The following is a 21788-nucleotide window of genomic DNA, read 5'->3' on the forward strand; positions in this document are numbered from 1 at the left end:
ATGCTATGTAGGTACATGTATTTTGGGCGCAATGTGTATGTGAGATTCTGATTCCTTTATTTTATCTGCGAATTTTGGCCCTTTTGAATTTAAAATGTTGTTAATTTAAAGACAAAAGTATAGATGACAATATTTATGCCCTTAAAAGAAGGTAGGGCATATTGCTGTCCATCAGTCTGTCTGTCAGTCGGTCTACCAACCATTTCCACTCATTTTCTTTGCAGAGGTTGCACACACTGAAATATAATTTAATATACAGATTTATCATGTGAATATCAGGGTCAAGTTTGATTTTGGGTACGATGGAGTAATTTTTGACAGAGTTATCCTCCTTGGACTTTGAAAAATTCCAATTATTTGCAGTCTCGGTTCATTTTCTTGGCAGAGGTTACACATACTGAAATGAAATTTGGTATACAGATTTATCATAAGGATATCTAGGTCAAGTTATGTTTTGGATACATGTGAGCAATTTTTGACAGATGTGCTTCTTGGACGTAGAAAAATTGCAATTATATTTGCAGTTTCCATTTATTTTCTTAGCAGAAGTTGTGCATACTGAAATGAAACTTCACATAAGAATATCTAGGTCAAGTAATGTTTTGGGTATGATTGACCAATTATTGGGGGTCATAAGTGTTTCACAAACATCTAGTTGCAAGAAGTTTTGATGTGAGGATTTCATTAGGAATTATGTCCCTTTGTAATATTTTTTTGTGTATCTCAGGTTACCTAGCGATTCATTATGTTTAGCATTGTCAAGTAATGGGGGAGCATGAGGAATGTCAACTTCTTCTTTTTTCCATTTATTATAAAATTGTACCAGTACTAGTGGGTAATTGTCAACAAGGAATTAACTTCAAATCCACAGAAAGGACTGCATGCCTTACAGTGCTTGCATTCCTTGCAAATCTAACAAACACTTCCTAAGCATGCGCGGATCTAGAGGGGGGGTCGGGGGGGTCCCGACCCCCCCTGGAAAATGAAAATTTATTAAATTACCATAGTAAAATTATCGCGAAAATATGCCTCGGACCCCCCCTGGCAAACACAATTATCCTTCGGACCCCCCCTGGAAAAATTTTCTGGATCCGCGCATGCTAAGTATAAGAGAATACCAACAATTACACCATATTGGTGCTAAAATAAAACACACTTCGATAAGATAAAGTCAACAATTTTAATTCTTCAAAAAAAAAATTAAATAAAAGAAATACATGTATGCACACAAAATTTTAACCACTCGTACAAACTTTTCTTTTTTATACACACTCATAATCAAATGTCTAAGACCGGCCATTCTTCGTTACAAAAAAAATTAGCAAAAAATAGATTTTTCTTTGAAAGCACTTTGGTATCCCATAGGTAACTAGAAATGTTAACATGCATAAAATTACATCTTAACTAGCATAACTAATAAGTTAAACATGCATTTCCTTACTTGAATGATTATATTTACAAATGTAACCATGAAATGAATACTTTGAGATTCAGTGAATTTCTGTTTCAGAAATACATGTACAGTTTATAACAACATTATTAAAATTATCTGGTACAATACCCCAATTTAGCTAGTGTAATCTAGAACTACCGTAAATGAAAGCATTTTAATGGCCCTACGATTGAAGCTTTTTAATGCTTGTCCTGCATGATCCCTTTACGACCTACATGTAATTACATAACTATCTTCCCTTTCAAACAACACATATCCATGATTTTTTTCAGACTGGTGAAAGTGAATGAAATTGATTTCAAGCAATGTGATGCATTCAAAACGCATGTCTGCACACAACATTCTCATCCAATAGAAATGAAAAATTTACAATGAATGTCTGTATCCCATTATGATCAGATGCTCTTTTGTTTCGTTCCCTGAAAGCTTTGTCCACTGTAGCCCAACAGAGAGGGAAACACAACCACACAAAGTCAAATGAATTAATGGCATTAGAGAATGCTTGTGCAGTTCGGCTAAAGTGACTAGAAGCGTGAAGTGTTGTCGGCTTTGGCCTGTTTGACATTGGGTGCTCTGGCTGCTTCAGTCATGTGTTTGCAATGCACTCAAAGATCCGCTACTACTTGAGGATATGGTACGATCTCTATTGGATTTGGGAGGATGTTGAGCGCGAAATTTCTCCAACAGTTTGCTGCTCATAATTTCTGTAGCAGACGGCCTCAGTGTGGGGTCAAATGAAACCAGCCAATCCACAAATTTATACTGGAAAAAAAATTCATCAATATTGTTAAAATTCTTCATAAATTTGAATTCTTTAATTTTGAATTTTAAAAAATGTTTTTATCTTTTTATACCTAATAGCAAATGCTGAATTGTAATCAAAATTTTCTAGTTTACAAACATTGGATAAAGATGTTAGATTTTATTAAGTGGTGGTTCTCGCAATTTTATGTGGACATTTAATTAGAAATATGAAGAAATAAGAAAAGCTTAAATTTAAGTTTGGACTAACCTCTTCTGATTGAACTTTAAAGTCCTCTGGATAAATCCTTTTCTTGATCTCCATCAATGTTCTAACCCTTTCCATCTGAGTGGAAAAGGAGTAAAGCATTTCAAAGAGAATCATTCCTAATGAAAAAATGTCCACTTTTTGTCCATAGGGTTTTCCTGCCATCTAGAAAAAGAACAATGTTTATATAATAGTGCAATCTCCTTTCAAGTATATATATTCATATACTGTATACATGTGTATTCATTTTGTTATGGATAAATATCAATTTGGAATAAATGTTCAAATTTTTCATTAACAAAAATCTAATTGCATTTGGCTGCATATGCATGGGTCTGGGGGCCATAAAACAGAGACAAGCTCAGATTTGATCTCGGTCCCTTTCCCCAATATACACAAGAATTCCTAATGTTAAAAAAGAGACTGAGATCAAAAGTTAGCTCTTGTCTACAATATGATGGTACATGTGTGTGCGTTAACTGTTGCCGTACTTGTTCTGGACTCATATACAGAGTGGTCCCCACTTGGGCGGTGTGTTTGCGGAATGGGTTGAAGTCGTTGGAGCACTCCTCCACCTCTTCCTGAGTGAGGTCGGTGACCAGCCCAAAGTCTCCGATCTTTATCACTCCGTCGTACGAGAAAAAAATATTGGAAGGCTGCGGAACGAAATATATTGATAAAAATAAATACGGTAAGAAAATATTGGAAGGTTGCAGAACAAAACATATTGATGAAAATAAATTAGAAAATATTGGAAGGCTGTGAAGAAAGAAATTGATGAAAAGTTTAATAATTTGAATATGCTGAGAATAAGAATTTTGTTTCTACACACAAAGCTCTAAATATAAATTTTGGTGTTTCTAGTTCTGGTACTCTGACCAACCCTCAATTAGGTATACAAGATTCTATCAACATATTTTTCTGAAGTACACAATGTACTAGAATTCATTTTCCATGTTAAAAATAAGTTAATAACAATAATTTATCATCTAGAAACAGTAAACTTTTATTCAGTGGATTTGATATGCTTCATCTTGCAGGCCAAGATTGAAAACAGCTTTTTAAGTTGAAATACTAAAATATTCCCGGCAAAATCATTTCCTCTACCTACAAAAATAATTTTTACAGACTGCTGATTAGAAAAGCATTATTTAATTATGGCCTGAATTTACATAATTTAAAAAAAACCTGTTAAGCTGGAACATACCTGGTCCAGTATTTATACTGGATGTACCATATATAGTTTTCTGGCTGAATGAATGATTGAAAATTTTATTGAGAAATCAAAACAAACTTTGCAAGTGTCCATACCTTGAGGTCTCTATGCATCAGTCCACTATCGTGGACATACTCCACTGCGCTGACAATCTGACCAAACATGTCCCAGATTTCCTCCGAGCTCCGATGCTCATTGGTGCTGGCACACAGCCAATCCTTTAGCGTCTCCCGGCGACACAGTTGCATCTGAATGTAAAGATACGACTTCTGTACGGGAGTTGGGGAAGACGAGTCCAGCTTTCTGGCCGAATGGGACCTCTGCTCCGACAATGGTTTTGGGCGACTACTGTTGGTACTGTTCAATTGACTAGAACTAGGAGTGTCTATGACATTTTTGTTATTACTATGGTTACTGTCGTCATGAAAAACCACTCCACCACTGCTAGTAGTACTCTTCTCACTTTTATCAGCACAACCTGAGTCTTCAAACACAATACTGAAAGAATTGTCCACAGTATCTCCAGAGGAATGTGTCAAATTTGAAAAAGGTACTATATTGTTGGAAAAACTACCACTGTCGTCGCTGTCATCTAGCCGAAACTCTACGTCTAATGAACAGGAATCCTCCTCGATCATCTGTCCAAACATGAGGTTTCCACTCTCACTCTTACTAACCGAGAGGCCGGCTTGGGTCACACTGAATTCCTCGCTCCCTCCGGCTCGTTCGTTGTAATTTATTACATAACGAGCATCGTTACTGATACCCCCGCCAAACAGGTTATTGGCATTGAGTGGCACACTCTCGTTTATATTCAAGTCGATGTGACTGTTGACCTTAGGGGAATCATGTACCACAAACTGGGTTGTGGAATTGCAAGGCGTTGGAATGCTTGTGCATTCACTGTAAAAATAAGATTTCATATTAAATTGAGAACCCTAACTTCCAAAGTTGTAATAAAAAAAACCCATTTTGATACTTTACACTAAAATGGTATTATTTTAAAACATACATGTAATATTAAATAAAATTGCACATCATCAAGTAATCAACGATTAAAATAACTGGTGGCCTGCTGGTCTGGAACCAATAAATTTCAGATCTGGGCAAGTGCTTTTTGAAGAGCACTAGCCAGTCCTTTGAGCAAGTTATTTATTTTTAAGTTGTTTTTTTTTTCTTCATATTTTGTAGTATAAGTCCAGTGTGACTGAAATTTCATATTTAGATATTAAAACAAAATTGTCATATTTCATGTTTTTCATACAAAGACATATTAACATACTACATGTAGTATTTTTTTTTAATGAAAATAAATACTATATACAGGGTTATTTTCGCCCTTCTAATCTTGCAAATGGTTTTGCCCTGTCTTAAATTCACCCAGGCTCACTTGTGTACTAAAGAAATAGCTTGGAAGATTGGAATTTGAATATTTCCCTGTATAAAGTATGTAAGACAGATAGGTCAGCTATGCTTCATGGTTGTATAGGTAACAGGAACATGTAGCTTATCATTGTCAACAGACACCAACCTGTCAAACATCTCTTGGTCCCTGCTCTCCTGCCATCCAGCTGGGGGCGATTCCTCCCACGCCTGAAAATAGCGTACAATGCCAGGGTGGTCAAGCTTGGCCAATGCACGAACTTCTCTCTTCATTTTATCTCTGGACTTCTCACTGTAAAACAAGCAGAAAAAAAGATTTAATTATGTATTGAATACAATTTTAACATCTACATGGATGTATTCTTTTAATACTGTAGATTCCTTACTTCGTTTCAACCGTTTTGCATCAATTCATGAGAATATAAAATCACAAACGCCAAACTTTCCTCAAAGTTTCATTTTGTTTACATCTGTCCGTAAAATAAAAACGAGATTGTAAAATCTGCAACATGTTCATATTGCAATTTTACGTGGATATCAATTCCTCGCTTTTAATTTAGAATCTACAGTAATGCCCTTACTTGCATGGAAGGAGGAAAACACCCACATCGTAAACAAACTTTTATTCGCAATGACTTTATTTTGCACTTTACAGGAGATAAACTGGTTTGCGATGACTATATTTTGCGACCACACTTTATTATTCACACACATTTTGATTTATTATACTTTCATGTTAAATACTGAAATCTGATTGGTTTAGACGCAGTTGGTAATCCGTTCTATTACCCTCTGCGTTAGCAACACACTTGGCAACGGGTAACACAATGAATTGTTACATGCGCATAATTATGTGCGTACAGTTTGCTGTAGAATTCACTTTATTTCTGTATAAAAGCAGTAAAATTTTCTTTAAAATTAAGACATTCAGTATAATAAAATAAATAGTGCCCATTTAGGAGGGTAACTGTTGAAATTGACACCCATCGAAAACCATTGTCAACCTCCGCTTCGCGTCGGTTGACAATAGTTTTCTTGGGGTGTCAATTTCAACATTTACCCTCCCAAACGGGCACTATTTATATAATATCACCCATACAGCAAAGATTAGTTTGAGAGGATCGAGAAATATTCATGACAAAGAGGCTCCCGCAAATCTTGCGAATATTTCTTGGACGTGAAAAAAAGTTGGTTTACAGTATACAAAATTTCAAACCTTACAATTTTTTCTTGTTCATATAATACATTTGATGTAAGTCTTGAAATTATAATCATAACATACTTGATGGGTAGTGTGATCCGCTTGATTGCATAACAACATTCATCCACTTTGTTTCGGGCCTCAAACACGATTCCGAATCCTCCTTTACCTAACACTTGAAGCTGTTCAAAGTCTGTCTTATACCTGAAAATGTCAACAGAGATTGATATGTAACTTCATCATTCATACTTGTACATTAAAGAAGATAATCTGCACTCTTTCTGATTATTAAAAGCACTTTCAACCATAAAACTATTCTATTCAATATGTTCATCGTATTTTTTACCTTGAGTCGTACAGATCAGACTTTTTGTCCATTGCGTCCAGTTTATCACTTGACAAGGACCCCAGACTATCAATACTGGCCTCTTTTTCATTACACTAGAAACAAAAGAATATAAAAAATTTAAAATTATATTATAAATTCTAAAGTTTTCATACTATTTTTTTTAACATTAAGCTCATGGGCCATAAAACTTAGACGAGCTTACATTTGATCTCAGTCTCTTTTTCCTACCATTCAATTTTTTATTGAAAGTGAGACTAAGATGTAAGTTAAGATGTAAGTAAGTTTATCTAGGTTTTATGGCTCCAGAGCCAGTAAATAGAAAGTATACCGTGATTGAAGGGGTAAATGTGTTTGAACATACCATGTGTTTCTTTCTGTATATTTTCCGTAACTTGCTGATGGTCAGATTCATAAAAACTGACATCAAGATGCTGATGGCCAAAACTTCTTTCCTAAAAAAGTAAAACAAGAATATTTACTGTTAAGATGACAAGCTCTTTTTACTGTCAATTCAAATTCATTTCTTATAACAACACTTTGTTGATGCTCTTATAATATAATGTACATCAACTTCTTCCTAATTTTTTTCACATAAAATATTACATATAATTTGGTAGTTGTATCATGATGAAAATCTACCAATTTGATTTTTTAACTGAAGAATTCATTAAGATTGGAATAATGTACTTACCAGTAATTCCAGAGTGACATGTATATAACATTAGGCATGCTGTCAGTTGTTTCATTCTGTGCATCACAAATATTGGCGGGAAGACTCACATCCGGATACAAGTAATAGCCATTATCTGAAACAATTTCAGACTCTTAAAATCACACATACCAAGGGTACATGTGTAAATTCTCCGTTAATTTTTTGTTTAACAATTAAGCTATTAAGAGGTGTTAAAACTTTAAAATTCAGAATTGTGCCCAAAAATTTATCATATACCACAAATTTCCATAATCATATCTATGAAATCCAGAGATTCATGAATGCAAACCAAGGTATAACTGGATACTGTAGATTCCTAATTAAACGCAAAGAATTAATTTCCGCGTAAAATCGCGAGTAGCAACTCTTGCGATTTTTAAAATCTCGCTTTAATTTTTCAAACAGTTTTCAACTATGGGAAATTATAACAAAAAATTGCTGATCGCGATTTTATATTCTCGCGAATTAATACAAAACAGCGGAATCGCGGAATTAAGTACTCGCGTAAAATAAGGAATTTACAGTACATGATAATTTCCTAATACTGGTACAGGTATATAACACATATGTAGGTATGACACAAAATATTACCCATGAACCAAGACAGTATTTTTCATTATATTTGTTTTCATGTCACAAAAACAACTTATGTAGGATGTATGGTAATCTGAATATCTCTCCTATAGCACTCAGTTGCCCATTGATTTTTTTCATTCTGTCATATTTCAGTTGTCATTTACATTTTGATAATGAAGTAATGTAAAAGGAGGAGGTCAAATTGTCCAGTTTCTTACCAAATGGGTAATGTTCATTCCAGACCGTGAGCCCAGTTTCTTTGTCTTGTTTCCCTCCATTTGTGATCATGGGCAAACCGCCAGGATCTCTACGATTTCCACGGAATATGGGTGTTCTTGAGGGAGCTGAAACATTCAACATGTCTATGACTTTTTTTATATACAGCATTAAATTAATAGATATGTAAAAGCACCAGATTACAGTCCAGGGGTATACAGTACAAATCATTAAAATCAATAAATCATATCTATAAAATCAATAAAGTGTATTTATATGGAAGATTCCTAATTAAACTAATAAAAAGAATTTAATAACTGTGTAAAATTGCTAAAAGCTTCCTTTGCAAATTCCAAAATCTTACAATTTTTTTTATAGTTGTATACTACATGTATATGGTATCACTGCAAAAGTTCAGCGTTCATGATTCTAAGTTCTCACGATTCGATTCAACAGAAAAATCGCAGAATAAGGTACTCGTGTAAAAAAAGGAATCTACTGTACAAGCACATCTGTATGAATTACAACCTTAAATATCTTATCAATGAATCAAAATCAAATAAAATCACTTGGTGTTATAGGTGTACCAGTGAGATATTTCCTTTGTTTACTTACCAGTGTTCAGCAGGGGTCGCCAGCTCACCCTAGGAACGGCGAGAGGGTTTCCATTGGAATGTTTGGCTGCATTAGCCACTGTTTCCTGCATAGGAATGGACGCCTGGACGTAGAACTGGTTCAGATGTTTACCTTCAAACAGAAATCAAAATCTACTATTTTTCTGCCACATTATGAATTAAACATTGATTTAAAATTTTTGGTAATTGTTTTTTTTTAAGAAGTTAAATTAAATTAAAAGACACAAACCTTTAAAATGTTAATAACAACTGTAATAATTTACAATATTTTGTGTCATGACAATTATTTCAAAGGCAAATCATTAAAAATATTACTCTTTAAATGCTGTAAAAATAAAATAAAATGTACCATGGTATTTACAAAATAAAATTTTCAATAAAATTGCTATTGAGGAATTAATTGTTGTATCATTTTTGCCTATTGAATCATTGAGAGCAGAATTAGCCCATACCAACATAGAGGAGGGGCTGGCTGGTCCCCGGGTCCTTTACAGAGTCCACTCCTGGCAGGGCTGGGATGTGCTTGTTGTCAAATACACTGATTGTCTTCAGCACACCATTCCGAAGTATCCAGGCTTTGGCCACTGGACTCTCAAACTACAAAAGCAAATACTTGATGTTTATTTTTTTTTAAGGAAAAAGGAGGGAACTTTCATTATTCCTAATTGCATGTCTTAGTACATCTCCAGAGAGAGAGAGAGAGAGAGAGAGAGAGAGAGAGAGAGAGAGAGAGAGAGAGAGAGAGAGAGAGAGAGAGAGTGTATAAACCTGTACCTTGTGTTTCCAATCGACTACATCCGGATGGTCTGGATTTAGAGCCACTACCATTCCTTCAGGAACAATGATCTTTATAGAGTCTTCTGTGTCCAAAGCTTCAGGCATCTCTTCATCTATAACAGATTAGATAATTATAAGAAGGTAGACACAAAAGAGGGGTTTATTTTTAACAAATGTACTAAAAACATCCAAAATTCAGTTTTTATTGTATTTATTTCATTTGCTCATCAATGTTTCCATGTTGATTACTTTCTCCTTCATATTATTTTGTTTGTCAAATGAATGCTTCCCTTTTAAGCCATGCTAATATTGACCATCATAACACTGAATCTAAAATACAAGATGTATATCATTTTGCGCTATTTCAGTGTATACCCGGTACTCACTTGGACATGTTTGACTACAAACATCTTCATCCTCGTGAGGTTTGGCTTCATGCGGTTTTTTGTCTCCCGGCAGCATCTCTATCTGATGATTTCCAACACTGAAGTTCCATCTACAAAAAAAAAATCACAAACCTTGCATTATTTTTATATGTAACAAAACTGGAAACAAATATGGCAGTCAAATTTATTGTGCATCCACTATCTTCAATAATTTTATATTTGAACATACATATCTTATCAAATACATGATAATCAAGTGATTCATATCATAACAATATATTGTGGATAAAAGCCCTACATATCACAATCTATAATATCGTCAACATAATCTAATACCCGGTATATATTTAGCATATTTTGTGGAATCGAAATAGATCTTTCAATAAAGTACAAATATTAGCATAGATAAAGAGCCAAATACTTTTATAGTATTTTTTTGTTTTTTCAATTTTACACTGTACTCTTTTTTTGATAAATGCATGAAGGGCTTTTGAATTTGGTCAGGACAAGCCTTACTTTTCCAGTCCTGTGCGGGGGTCCACGGATCGGACCGTCTGCATGCTCTTGGTGACCACCAGCATGTCTCGGTGAGGGTCCTCCCCCTCCAGAATCTTACACCCTTCAGCCGTGCAGAAATACCCCAGCTAACAGACAAAAAACAATACGAATCTTAAAATCTGAATATGGTAGCTAGATTTACGTGTCATGGACATAAACATTAAAATAAGTTTACAGTTATTTTGAAATCAAATACCGGTATGCAATCATTTTACATAAAAATTATCTCATCTGGGGATTTTTTGTTCGGATAAACATAAATTTTTTTTTAATGAAGTTATTGCAGATGGAGAAATTTTTGTGGGGTATAAATTTCATTTCTGATCTATGGTTGATTAAAGGAAATTCAATTCATGGCTTAAATACCAGCTGAGACTATTATCAATTAATAAATGAAACAATCCCTATGCTAATTAATATTTCTGCTTTTTAATTTTTTTTCTCAAGTACGGTACCTTTCCAGTCTTTGGATCAATTCCAAATGAAGTGATGTCCTTGCCCCCCACCATCATGGTCCTATCAGAGATCTTAAAGGATGAACTGAGCAGAGCGTCCGCGGTCATAGGAATGGCCTCAATGCTGTCCCCGTCGTACTGATACAGAGTTCCGTCCAAGGAAGGAATCAGCTTCTTCCTGACACCGTTCTGGTTTATCTAAACAAAAAAAATTGCCTATGGTAGTACATGTATAGTGTTGTCACAGTGGTAAGGATTTATGCAACCAATATTTGTTTTAATTCAATATATGTCATAAAGGCAAAGCTAGGCAGGGGTTTATAGTCTTGCTTGCTTGGAAAGTAAACTGCCTCGCAGGATTCCTACAAATTACCCCCTGGTGAGACCTGTGCAATTTAATTATAGCATCCCTAACTCCCTTGGAAACATACAAGCAGAGCTGCCAAATAACGGTGCAAATGCATTTACATTCACATAGCCAGCTCGTCTCATGTGCCAGGTACCCATTGATACAATGATAGCTACAGACCAGACTCAAAATCAGAGCTACTAACTGGTGCATGTACTACAGTATGTGCTTAAAGTTTATGCTGCAACCAATTCTTAATTAGCGTAACTTATGAATTTGATTTTTTTTCTTTTGCTGAATTCACAAAGCCTTTAATCAAATCTCATGACAAAACAAAAACTTAAAAATGCAAAATGAGGATTGTGTTTCATTTCAAAGAGAAAAAAAACATTGCCTAATGATAGGGTCTTTAAAAAATACATACCTCTAAGTTACTGATGCTTGAAGACAAAAGAGGTCGAGGGTCAGTGGATACGGACCAGTGAAGCCGGCCATGGTCCAGTGCATCCAAAGCAGACAGCTTGCCATCCAGAGTGCTGACCAAAACCAGGAATCTGTTAAATCAAGGAATATCATGAAATAATGTATACACAAATGTATAGTTAACTTATTTCTAAGTTTTTGTGTTTGCTCCAAGTCTAGAGTTAAAACCTAATAGATTTGAAACAGCTTATACACCTCAGTAATACATGTAACATGTCTGCAGGTCGATTCATTCACAATGGAAAGAAAAATCTTTAACCTATAACGTTAACATTATATTACCTCAATCAGCTTATGACACATCATGTTCATAGGAAACTATGACACATGCTTGAAAATAAAACCTCCAGAATTATCTAGAGAATGTGCTGAATCTTGTGATTCTTCAATAAAGATGATCAGATGTAATCATGTCTAAAATTAGAACGCTTTGCAGCTGCAAGCATATTGGTTACAAATTGAAATACACCTAGATACTTCAAAATGCTCACTTTTGAGAGGTAAATTTGGGTTTGCATGCCCCGTTGTTGGAACTGGTTACAAAGCTATGATGTTGGTCGCCAGGAACATGGTCTTGTTTTGCACTATAGACGGAATCACTTGTTGCATTGCTACATTTTATTGAGTAAAACAGCGCTCCAAGAGATGACACAAAAAACCAAGCAAAGGCTTTCCATCTGCGGTAAACTTTTCTACCCATGAAGACTCCAAGTCCACATCTGAGTCATCAACTTTCCACTCTTATCTGATGTAATACACACAATCTTCCAACATGGAATGTTTACAAATTCGTTCCTCAGCGGATATGATGTCAAAAGCTACGTGTCTTTCGATTCCAAGTTTCCGGTCAGATGATAGGGGGTTCCCACTATCTAAAAATAAATCATTTGAATTGTCTCCCTTGATAAAACCGAAACTAAAAAAAATAATAGGAGAAATGCAAGATTTTAGAATACTTGACGGCGGTGCTGGATCAGAATTGCAAGATTTAGGATTCCATGTAAATGTAAGCATTTATTTGCGCAAGTTAGCATGGTCAGATCCACGTGAGACATCACAAAGAACGAAGATGTAAAGGAAAACATTTATTTTTAAGCTTTGGCGAATGGAAAATTTATGTGCATTATTTATCGCGTTGTTGGTAAATTTATAACAACAACTGTATAGTTGTAGCTTAAATTACTATCGCGATGGTCTAGTAGACCCTTTTATTTGATTAATATCTATATAGCCTTTATTTATTTCTCTTTGATGTAACTGGCTCCATAGCTCAGTTGGTTAGAGCGCCTGTCTAGTAAACAGGAGGTCGAGGGTTCGACTCCCTCTGGAGCCTTTTTGGAAAAATTATGTTTTTTTCTATTTAACTTAAATTTTGCTAATCTTTTCAATAAATGAACATTAAATAATAGTTTTATAAGATATAAATCATCGAATAATATTTTTTAACAGGAAGATCCACTGTGGTCGGCAAGACTGTTACATACAAACCCAAACGCTATAAAACAGCTGCACAAAAGGTAGTAAAAACCATATATACATATACGCGTTCCTTTATATTTTAAAAAGCAACAATTTCTTGATTCCTTATTCATGTGTAAGTTTATGCAGCATGTTTATAACTATAACATTGTTTTTCAAGTTTCTTGGAAGCCGGCGCGGACATTTTGGTAACGGTCACTTACCAGGCTACAGTGGAAGGTTTCCGGAAGTACCTACAGCTGACCACGGAGAGAGCCGTGAATCTCATCAAACTGGGGGTGAGACTGGCCAGGGAGGCGTGTCGGGAGGTGTCGGGAACAGGTGAGTTTTGGGGGGAGGGGGTTTCCAAGAATTCTATAACTAGATACCACATCCAATGTTTGCGAGAATATATAAGAGTCTTCATACATGCATCTAGTTTTTGTTGTGTTTACGCCTTGTTCAAAGACGTAGTGCATTTGAGATATATAATGGTACGTACTATGAATAAATTACTGATGAAGGTCAAGGTTACTTGTAATTGCATATCTTGTTATAATTGTACAGTACAGTAATACCGTATTCATGTATTTGGACGAGAACACGGTGATAAGAATAATACAATTACATGTGTGTCCGAAAATGTGACTTTATTATAAACATCAAAACAGGGGAATTACATGTAAACATACTTATTTAGGAAATTTCATCTCCAATTATGATCACTGTTATTTACTAGACTGGCGGACAGACAAACATGTTCATGTATTTTAACATGTATATGCATGCCCAAATTCATAGTCATGTATATTGCCTGTGTGTTAAAATCTGTCAAAATAGGTTTGTCCAAAATTGCAATGCACATAAAAGGTTAATAAGTCGCGGAGGTACTGTTTCTTTTAAAAATGTAACCAAAATCTAGGTTTTCATATTCCAACTAACCCTGATTGAACGTTAAACAACTTATTATTATTTTGAATATTTTTTTCCCCAGGTAAAGAAAGGTTGGTGGCGGGGTCTGTGGGTCCCTATGGGGTTTTCCTACACGATGGATCTGAGTACTCCGGAAGTTACGTAGACAACATGTCCAATGAGGTACTTATATTGTTTAGTTTATTAGCTATGCAAAAAAATATTCTTTTGTTTTCTTGTACAAACTTAAAAAGTCGCACGTACAAAAATAAAGTGGCGCAACCCACTGTACCAAATTTTGAGGTTTATAGTATTATTTTTCAAAGTAGAGGGACAAGACGAAAGTGGAAAGGTCAATTAGCTTTACGTTTATTTTTGTATGGAATGCATGCATTAGGAATTGGTACGGTTTAGGGGCCTCTGGTCCGCATTGGTACCTGAATTCAAAATAAATACATTTTATTATACTTTCAAGTTGAATACTGAAATCTGATTGGTTTAGACGCAGTTTATAATCCGTTTTATTACCCTCAGCGTTAGCAACACACTTGGTAACGGGCAACACTATATAAATAGTAGGGATGGGACGATCCACCGATGCACCGGTGCATCGCGGTATTTATTTTGACGATATTTGGATCGATACATTTACCATTAATACAACGATACCTTACCGAATTTTTTTAATTTTTCAAAAATATCCGAGCTTCATATATCGGCTATTTTTAGTCCGCGCGCCTAATATGAAAGTACAAAGATGGCGGAAAACCTCGTAAAGTTGTCAAAACTGTTAGGAAGCTAAATATGGAGTGTGGAAAACTTTTGGAGTACTTGTTTATGAAAAACTAGTGTACACGAGACTAAAGTAATTTGTAAATTGTGCAACGCTCATTATGAATATAACAAAATAACTTTGGACATGCGGTAATATATCGGCAGGTTGAATAAATTTTAAACTTTTATTCATGTTTTCATTTAATTGCAATGTATCGTGATATGTATCGTATCGCATCTCTTGTATCGTGATATGTACCGAATCGGCTCAGTACAGTATCGTCCCAGCCCTAATAAATAGTGCCTGTTTGGGAGGGTAACAGTTGAAATTGACACCCCGAGAAAACCATTGTCAACCGACGCGAAGCGGAGGTTGACAATGGTTTTCGAGGGGTGTCAATTTCAGCTGTTATCCTCCCAAACAGGCACTATTTATTTTATTACACTGAATGTCTTAATTTTAGAGATTTTTAACTGCTTTTATATAGAAATGACGTAAATTCTACGGCAAACCGTACGCGCATAATTTACGCGCATGTAACAATTCGTTGTGTTACCCGTTGCTAAATGTGTTGCTAACGCTGAGGGTAATAGTATACAATTATTTAATGCTTGAGCAGTCAATAGACCAGAATACTTTTCCCGAGGTGCAGGGAACAGCTCAGTACGATCTATTGCCCGAGGCCAACGGCCGAGGGCAATAGATCATACTGAGCTGTTCCCTGCACCAAGGGAAAAATTCTGGTCTATTAACTGTTCAAGCATTAAATAATTGTTTTATTACCTAATTCCTTCTTAAGTTTTCGGGGTTTACAATTTGCATATTGCAAATGGTTTTCGTGCCATTATGCAATGTATTAAGATTTTTTTTTCATTTTTTACATGCACAAAACCTGTTGCATGCATTACAACATCTCAATTTAATATAAGTTTACACAAAGAAGGGGGGGGGGGTCTTCAACGCATTATCTTTTAAATAGTCTTTTACCTTATATGAGGCTTTTAAACTGTTGATAAATTGATTATTTGATACTCCATTTTGAATTTGGTTTCACCAAGTACTAAAAACAGCGTCTATGTAAAGGAATATACATTCCCTGAGAACTATCGAAAGGATGTAACATTAATTAACATACCCGCGTTCTGAAATACGTTGCCGGTCCAATAGATTGCAGTCTATTGACCGGCGGTCCAATAGATCACAGTCTATTGACCGGCGGTCCAATAGATCGCAGTCTATTGACCGGCAGTTCAAAATAGACGCAAATATTTAATTTGTAATAAAACAACAAAATATCTTTGATTAGGTAATAAAACGGATTATCAACTGCGTCTTAGCCAATCAGATTTCAGTATTTAACATGAAAGTATAATAAAACGAATTGTTACATGCGCGTAAACCATGCTCGTAGGATTCGCCTTGGGATTAACGTCAATGTAAGTGTTATCTTTAAGATTAAGGTGGAAGGCTACATCGTCACAACATGTCTGACTTCCGTTCGAAACGCCATTGTGTTCCGGATTGATAACATTATGTCGTGGTACAAAATAGCTATACACCGTTTAATTGAACTCTTCTAAGTAAGGAGATGAGATAGGCATGAAGTCACCAAAACGCTTCGAAAATATGTCAATTTTCTTCCTGTTTAAAGCTTTTAACTAACATTGATTATCAGCTGTTTTGTACGGAAAACGTGGAATCTAAATAATATACCGTTTCCCTGCTCTGCTGCTATTAGCAATACATTTTTGTCAGGTCATCTGCAACAGACGATCATACATATGTGGCGGATTATCGATATAGGTAAGCAGATGTCAAATTTTCATTTAAACTATATATGTATGATGAATATTAAACGAAAGTACCGTAGTACGATCTCTTGAATTGATCCTAACTTCCCAAATTAAAAAAAAAACATTTGCAGTAAAAGACTTTCACTGAAACTTTGACATTAAACTATTGTATTTTGATTAAAATAGATACAGCTAGGTAGCAATAGCAGTGGAAGCCCGGATTTGCAAGCCAAAATGAGGGAAAGACAGAATTCTGAAAAGGAGCATGTTTTTCATTTCCACACATGCATGTGTATCACTATGAACATCTAATGTATGTATTAATATGCGTATGGTTGTTGTTTATAATTGCTATTGTATATAAAAAAGTAAAAGGCAATTTATAATTTAAAACTACTAATATTTTGTTCTGAAGAGTTAAATATATATAATGCATTCATCAATAATATAATTTTTCAGCTTCAAACATTATCATAAGCACTACTTATCTTATGTCTACATATTTAGCATAGACTTTTTCTTTTTTTAATTTTTCTTCGTGAATTTTATTAATTAAAAAATTGATCCCAAGATATTTGAGACCATGTAAAATAAAGAAAGACAACTCTTAAACAGGATCTTTCATACCAAGATTTTTGCAATAATTAAGTATTTCCTTTAATTTTTCAATTTCATTCAATTTCTTTTCTTCATCCCATTCACCAACGAATATTGTTTATATTTTCAGGTGTTTGTGGGATTTTGTCCAGCAGTTTGCCTTAAAAGAATTTTTTTATATTTTAGTTTCATATTTATGTGGATTCCAATAAAAGTCATACAAACTTCATTCATGATTTTTTTGTTTTTCATATCTAAACTTAATAACATTTCACTTTCATAAGAATTTTAAAACAGAAATGTTTAAAAATTTGATAAATAAGGGGTTATCTGGAACCAGACTGATATTTTAAAAATTCTCTAGAAAATAGTGCATTGTATTTTGAGGTCTATTATTGTTGAATACTGTGCCTAATATTGGTAACAAATGCATGCAACAAAAATCTCCTATACTTATTTGGTGTAGAGATCCACCTTAAGACATATCTTTAGTATAATGAAATAAATAGAACCTGTTTGGTAGGGTAACAGTTGAAATTGACACCCCTCGAAAACAACTGTCAACCTCTAGTTCCCGTCTGTGGACAAATGGTTTTTTCGGGGCTGTCAATTTCAACTGTTACCACACCAAACAGGCACAATTTATATGACGTACTTGAAAATATGAAATGGTTGTTTAAACAGGAGTTGATAGACTGGCATCGACCCCAGGTGGCGGCCTTGGTGGAGGCGGGAGTGGACATGTTGGCCGTGGAGACCATCCCGTCCCTGAAGGAGGCTGAGGCAATACTTAGGCTTCTAAAAGAGTTCCCTGCAGCAAAGGCCTACGTCACATTCTCTTGTAAGGTTTGTAGCATATGCAAAGTTTGTACATGTATCAGGCCTATATGTAACATCCTCTTGCAAGGTTGGTAGCATCTAATGTCTATGTCACGATTTTACAAGGTCTGTAGCAGTAAATAATGGCCTGAGCCATATTCTTTTGCAAGGTTTGTATTCAAGCCAAGGTGGTTTCGTTGTCCTCTGCTCCGGGGAAGCAGAGTGAAAACCTTGGCTTGCAAAGACGGGCTTACATGCACGTAAATACATCTTATCCCAAAAACACGACGTTCCTAAACCAAATACAAAAACAAAAGTAAAAACACCACAAAAATATACATGAATAATTCATAGTCACTGCCCTAATTTGCTTTGAATTATGACTTGAAAATAGTAAACAAGATTTATAGTGTGTTGATAAACATTTACACTGTACGTGGTTAAGGGCGCGTAATTCTAATTATTAGTTGTGGATGTAAGTGCTGGTATTATGGTGTTATATTTTTGGTACCTCTGTATAAAAATTGGTGTATTAAAAATGCAAAGTTACATGTATGGTGCATGTTAACGTATTATTTAGCAAGATAACATAATCTTTAGTAAAAAATAAAATAGTTTGCATGTAGCTCGAGAGGGCAAGAAATATGCCGCCATCTGGGACAGTTTACATATGTGATGAGAATTACCAGTATTTTTAAAAGGAATGGCAGCCAGTTGCCAAAAATAGGAATAAACTTTCTGTGTTTTGTTGAAGACGAACGTTTTTATGACGTGAGCAAAGTCAAAAGAAGGCCAGCCTATTGTTACCAGTAATCTGTTTATTTGAAGTTACTTCAGAGTTCACACGATCGCAATATTGAAGTACGTTTTAAATGCCGCGGACTTTCAGTCCATGTCCGATTATCCAATAAGAACTCATGTTAAATCCAACTTATATGTACTTATTGTCAACTGACACACTGGTACTTTTAATATAAATTGTTTGTTTGTTTGTTTGTTTGGTTTTTTGTTAAGGACCTATCTATTTTGCATTATACTTAAAAGTGTAATAATAGTTAATTTTGTTAATAGTTACATATAATTACCTTGTTTATGAATGATATATATGTAGTGTACATAAATTAATTGCCACCTTATGATGCTGATGATCTTATAAGCCCCCCCCCCTCTCCCCCCCCCTCTCTCTCTCTCTCTCTGCATCATAGTTAAGTGCACGTTGCACGTTTTAATTGTTATTCAACACTATTTGTTATTGTTATTCATTTTAAAATTAAAAGGACGGAAGGAATTTATGCCATGGTGAGGAATTTTCCGATGCCATACAGAAAGTGATGACGTCAGATCAGGTGATTGCTTCTGGTCTCAACTGTACTCACCCTAGTCATGTATCGGAACTCCTCGACAGTCTCCGTCCTTTGCAACTTACAAAGCCAATTATTGTAAAACCCAACAGTGGCGAGGACTGGGAATCTGGAGTAGGGTGAGTAACACCCACTGTTGGTAAAACTGATACAGTAATACCAGTTCTGTATTCATAGGTCTCGTCATCAACTTGACGTAAGTTTCAGGTGACCTCATCTTCGCTAGCCAAGAGTTTACGATCCAAAGGTTGTAGAGGAGCACAGTGGATCGAAATCCCTTGGCTAGCGATGATAAGGTGTCCTGGGGTAGTACACGATAATTATCACACTGCGATATTTGGAATCTATAGCACGTTTTAATAACGCTGTGAACATCTATCACGTGTCCTGGTGAAATACTTCCAATCACATTGTGATATATATTTGAAAATTAAGCAATTCTATTACTTGATATGGAATACCACGTTGCGTTTGCGCTTTGAATTTTGACTATCACGTGACCTGATGTAATGCGTTCCAATCATCCTGTTTAAACATTCAACCCACCTATCATCACGTGACCTATGTAACAGTTCCAATCACTCTGTGACTTTTTAAAAAAAACCATTGAGCACCTCTATCACCTGGTTAGCAGTTGAAATTAAACTAATTAATTAATTATTTAAGCTTTTATTACATTTTTAAAATAATGATGTTAACAAAAACTATTCTTTTTGATATTCACAGTTGGTTTGGAAGGGGAGAGGATTCACCACTAGAGAATCACGTTTCTGATTGGATCAAGAGAGGAGCCACTTGGATTGGGGGATGTTGCAGAATCAAACCACGTGATATCAAGAGTTTAGGAGAAGAAATTAAGAAAATTAATAGATAGGGTGTAAAATTGCATGCATATTATGAAAGCGCCTAATGTGTTCTATTTTATTAACATTTACGTACACAGTACTCGTACATTTAATATTTATGAAAGCAGAAAAACACTTGCGTACATTTTGTCAATTCTAGTTTTTATCTGTTTATATGTTGTTTATTTGCAAGCTTAATTTGAAAAAATGGTGCCATAATTATAATAGTGTACATGTATAAATGCTATGTATAGATGATGTGCATGTTATTTTTACTGAGTACCCCCCTCCCCCCCCCCCCCCCCCATTTTCAATTGTGTTCATACGCGGCTACTGACAATCCGAATCCCCAGTAAACCAGTTTAAATCAATGTGTGCACATATGAATATATCCAATCATTTAAAAGATATCTATTGTTGTACATGAAGAACATCTAAACTTCCCCTTTACGGAAGAAACGCGGTCGTTCCTTCTATGTAACCTACCTGTCTACAGTAAAAATTATTTACGCATTTCTACTCACCTTATTTAGAAAACTAAACATAAACGATACATGAAGGTGGCTTTTATTTCGTTGAAAAAAATTATGACTCTGAATATTTATTTATATTTGTAATGTTCGCAACATTTATACCCGCTTGAACCATCAATTAAAGCACTCAATTGTTTAAATAAAATTATCATCTTCTTAGTTTGCTTTTCTTTTTGTATTTTATAGCATGCCGGTAATGTCCCTCTAATTCTAAGAGAAAATTCTGGTTGACATACATGTACTGTCATATTGTAATTTTGAATTCACTGGGTCGACGTATTAAAATTTTTTTACCATGCAATATGATGATTTTGTATTTACATCCAGGTAGTATATTAAAAATACAACGTGAAAATAATGTCATGTTGTAAATTTTGAATTTACCGGGTGGCAGTAAATTCAAAATTTACATGACAATACCACCTTTACCTTCGACTAGTACTCCCTATATCTTGTAACTAGTTATATAATAGTACCGGCGTTTCATTCAATGTAGGAAAATGGGCATGCATGCATTCATAATGACACTAATTACAATCTGCATGTAATTCACAATGTGCATGTCCTCGAGAGATTTTAACAAGTTAAAAAGGATTCGAAACGGTCTATTTATTTGTTGGTTTTATCTCAAGGTTTCAGAATGGATAAAAAGAAAATCCTCAGCGGGTTTAAATAAAAATTTACATAATGCCGGGCCATTAGTACCGACAGATTTTGAAGATGAATATTTTCTTCATATTTCCCTTGACAAGTTCTTTATTCCATAGCTGCATTCTAGAACACATTAACTCGGACAAGGTGAACCAAGGATAATGACTACAAAACCTCACCCACGTAGTTCTGATTTGATCATGTTATAAAGGGGGGCCCTAGCTAGCTAGGAGTAAACAGGAATTATGACGCGTAAACTTCCAATTCATAGGATAGGGGACTTGTG

The 21788-nt window shown here is 35.0% G+C and overlaps 2 protein-coding genes, 1 long non-coding RNA gene and 1 other non-coding gene across 7 annotated transcripts; 3 read left to right on the top strand and 1 right to left on the bottom strand.

The window, feature by feature from the left end:
* Positions 1 to 1160: 1160 nt before the first annotated feature.
* On the bottom strand, positions 1161 to 18090 carry LOC105344588 (eukaryotic translation initiation factor 2-alpha kinase 3). 3 transcript variants are annotated; one of them, XM_011452383.4, is made up of 19 exons: positions 17949 to 18090; positions 12250 to 12630; positions 11700 to 11829; positions 10927 to 11124; positions 10430 to 10557; positions 9914 to 10023; positions 9525 to 9640; positions 9203 to 9347; positions 8731 to 8862; positions 8118 to 8243; positions 7303 to 7417; positions 6973 to 7063; positions 6609 to 6703; positions 6344 to 6466; positions 5210 to 5353; positions 3774 to 4581; positions 2954 to 3118; positions 2466 to 2627; positions 1161 to 2215 (listed from the first exon to the last, which is right to left on the bottom strand). In XM_011452383.4, exons 2-19 carry the CDS (start codon positions 12456 to 12458, stop codon positions 2036 to 2038), a joined length of 3177 nt encoding a protein of 1058 aa, XP_011450685.3. In that variant the 5' UTR covers positions 12459 to 12630; positions 17949 to 18090; the 3' UTR covers positions 1161 to 2035. The 3 variants fall into 3 exon arrangements, with proteins under 3 accessions (XP_011450685.3, XP_011450687.3, XP_034328565.2); XM_011452385.4 differs by lacking the exon at positions 17949 to 18090 and adding an exon at positions 13441 to 13583; XM_034472674.2 differs by lacking the exons at positions 12250 to 12630; positions 17949 to 18090 and adding an exon at positions 11954 to 12006.
* Positions 12631 to 21152, top strand: LOC105344587 (homocysteine S-methyltransferase YbgG). Of its 2 annotated transcripts, XM_011452381.4 has the most exons (7): positions 12631 to 12764; positions 13208 to 13275; positions 13398 to 13558; positions 14211 to 14311; positions 17978 to 18139; positions 19390 to 19592; positions 20200 to 21152. In XM_011452381.4, the coding sequence occupies exons 1-7, from the start codon at positions 12696 to 12698 to the stop codon at positions 20345 to 20347; spliced, it is 912 nt and encodes a 303-aa protein (XP_011450683.3). In that variant the 5' UTR covers positions 12631 to 12695; the 3' UTR covers positions 20348 to 21152. The 2 variants fall into 2 exon arrangements, with proteins under 2 accessions (XP_011450683.3, XP_065925906.1); XM_066069834.1 differs by lacking the exons at positions 12631 to 12764; positions 13208 to 13275; positions 13398 to 13558 and adding an exon at positions 13968 to 14103.
* Trnat-agu (transfer RNA threonine (anticodon AGU)) lies at positions 13018 to 13091 on the top strand. The gene has a single exon. It is a non-coding gene; the product is annotated as a tRNA-Thr (tRNA).
* On the top strand, positions 16387 to 17522 carry LOC136270908 (uncharacterized). Its single transcript, XR_010708775.1, has 3 exons — positions 16387 to 16706; positions 16883 to 17009; positions 17424 to 17522. It is a non-coding gene; the product is annotated as an uncharacterized lncRNA (long non-coding RNA).
* Positions 21153 to 21788: the final 636 nt, after the last annotated feature.

The sequence above is a fragment of the Magallana gigas genome, chromosome 8, assembly GCF_963853765.1.
Source record: "Magallana gigas chromosome 8, xbMagGiga1.1, whole genome shotgun sequence".
NCBI lineage: Eukaryota > Metazoa > Mollusca > Bivalvia > Ostreida > Ostreidae > Magallana > Magallana gigas.

Bases quoted from the DNA above. Each gene is read 5' to 3' on its own strand.
- LOC105344588 (XM_011452383.4), bottom strand. From the start codon at position 12,458: ATGGGTAGAAAAGTTTACCGCAGATGGAAAGCCTTTGCTTGGTTTTTT. The intron at 11,830-12,249 runs GTGAGCATTTTG...TTGATTTAACAG, and splicing joins CCCAAATTTACCTCTCAAAA to ATTCCTGGTTTTGGTCAGCA. The intron at 7,064-7,302 runs GTAAGTACATTA...TTACTTTTTTAG, and splicing joins ATGTCACTCTGGAATTACTG to GAAAGAAGTTTTGGCCATCA.
- LOC105344587 (XM_011452381.4), top strand. From the start codon at position 12,696: ATGCAAGATTTTAGAATACTTGACGGCGGTGCTGGATCAGAATTGCAA. The intron at 14,312-17,977 runs GTACTTATATTG...TTGTTTAAACAG, and splicing joins TAGACAACATGTCCAATGAG to GAGTTGATAGACTGGCATCG. The intron at 19,593-20,199 runs GTGAGTAACACC...TGATATTCACAG, and splicing joins GACTGGGAATCTGGAGTAGG to TTGGTTTGGAAGGGGAGAGG.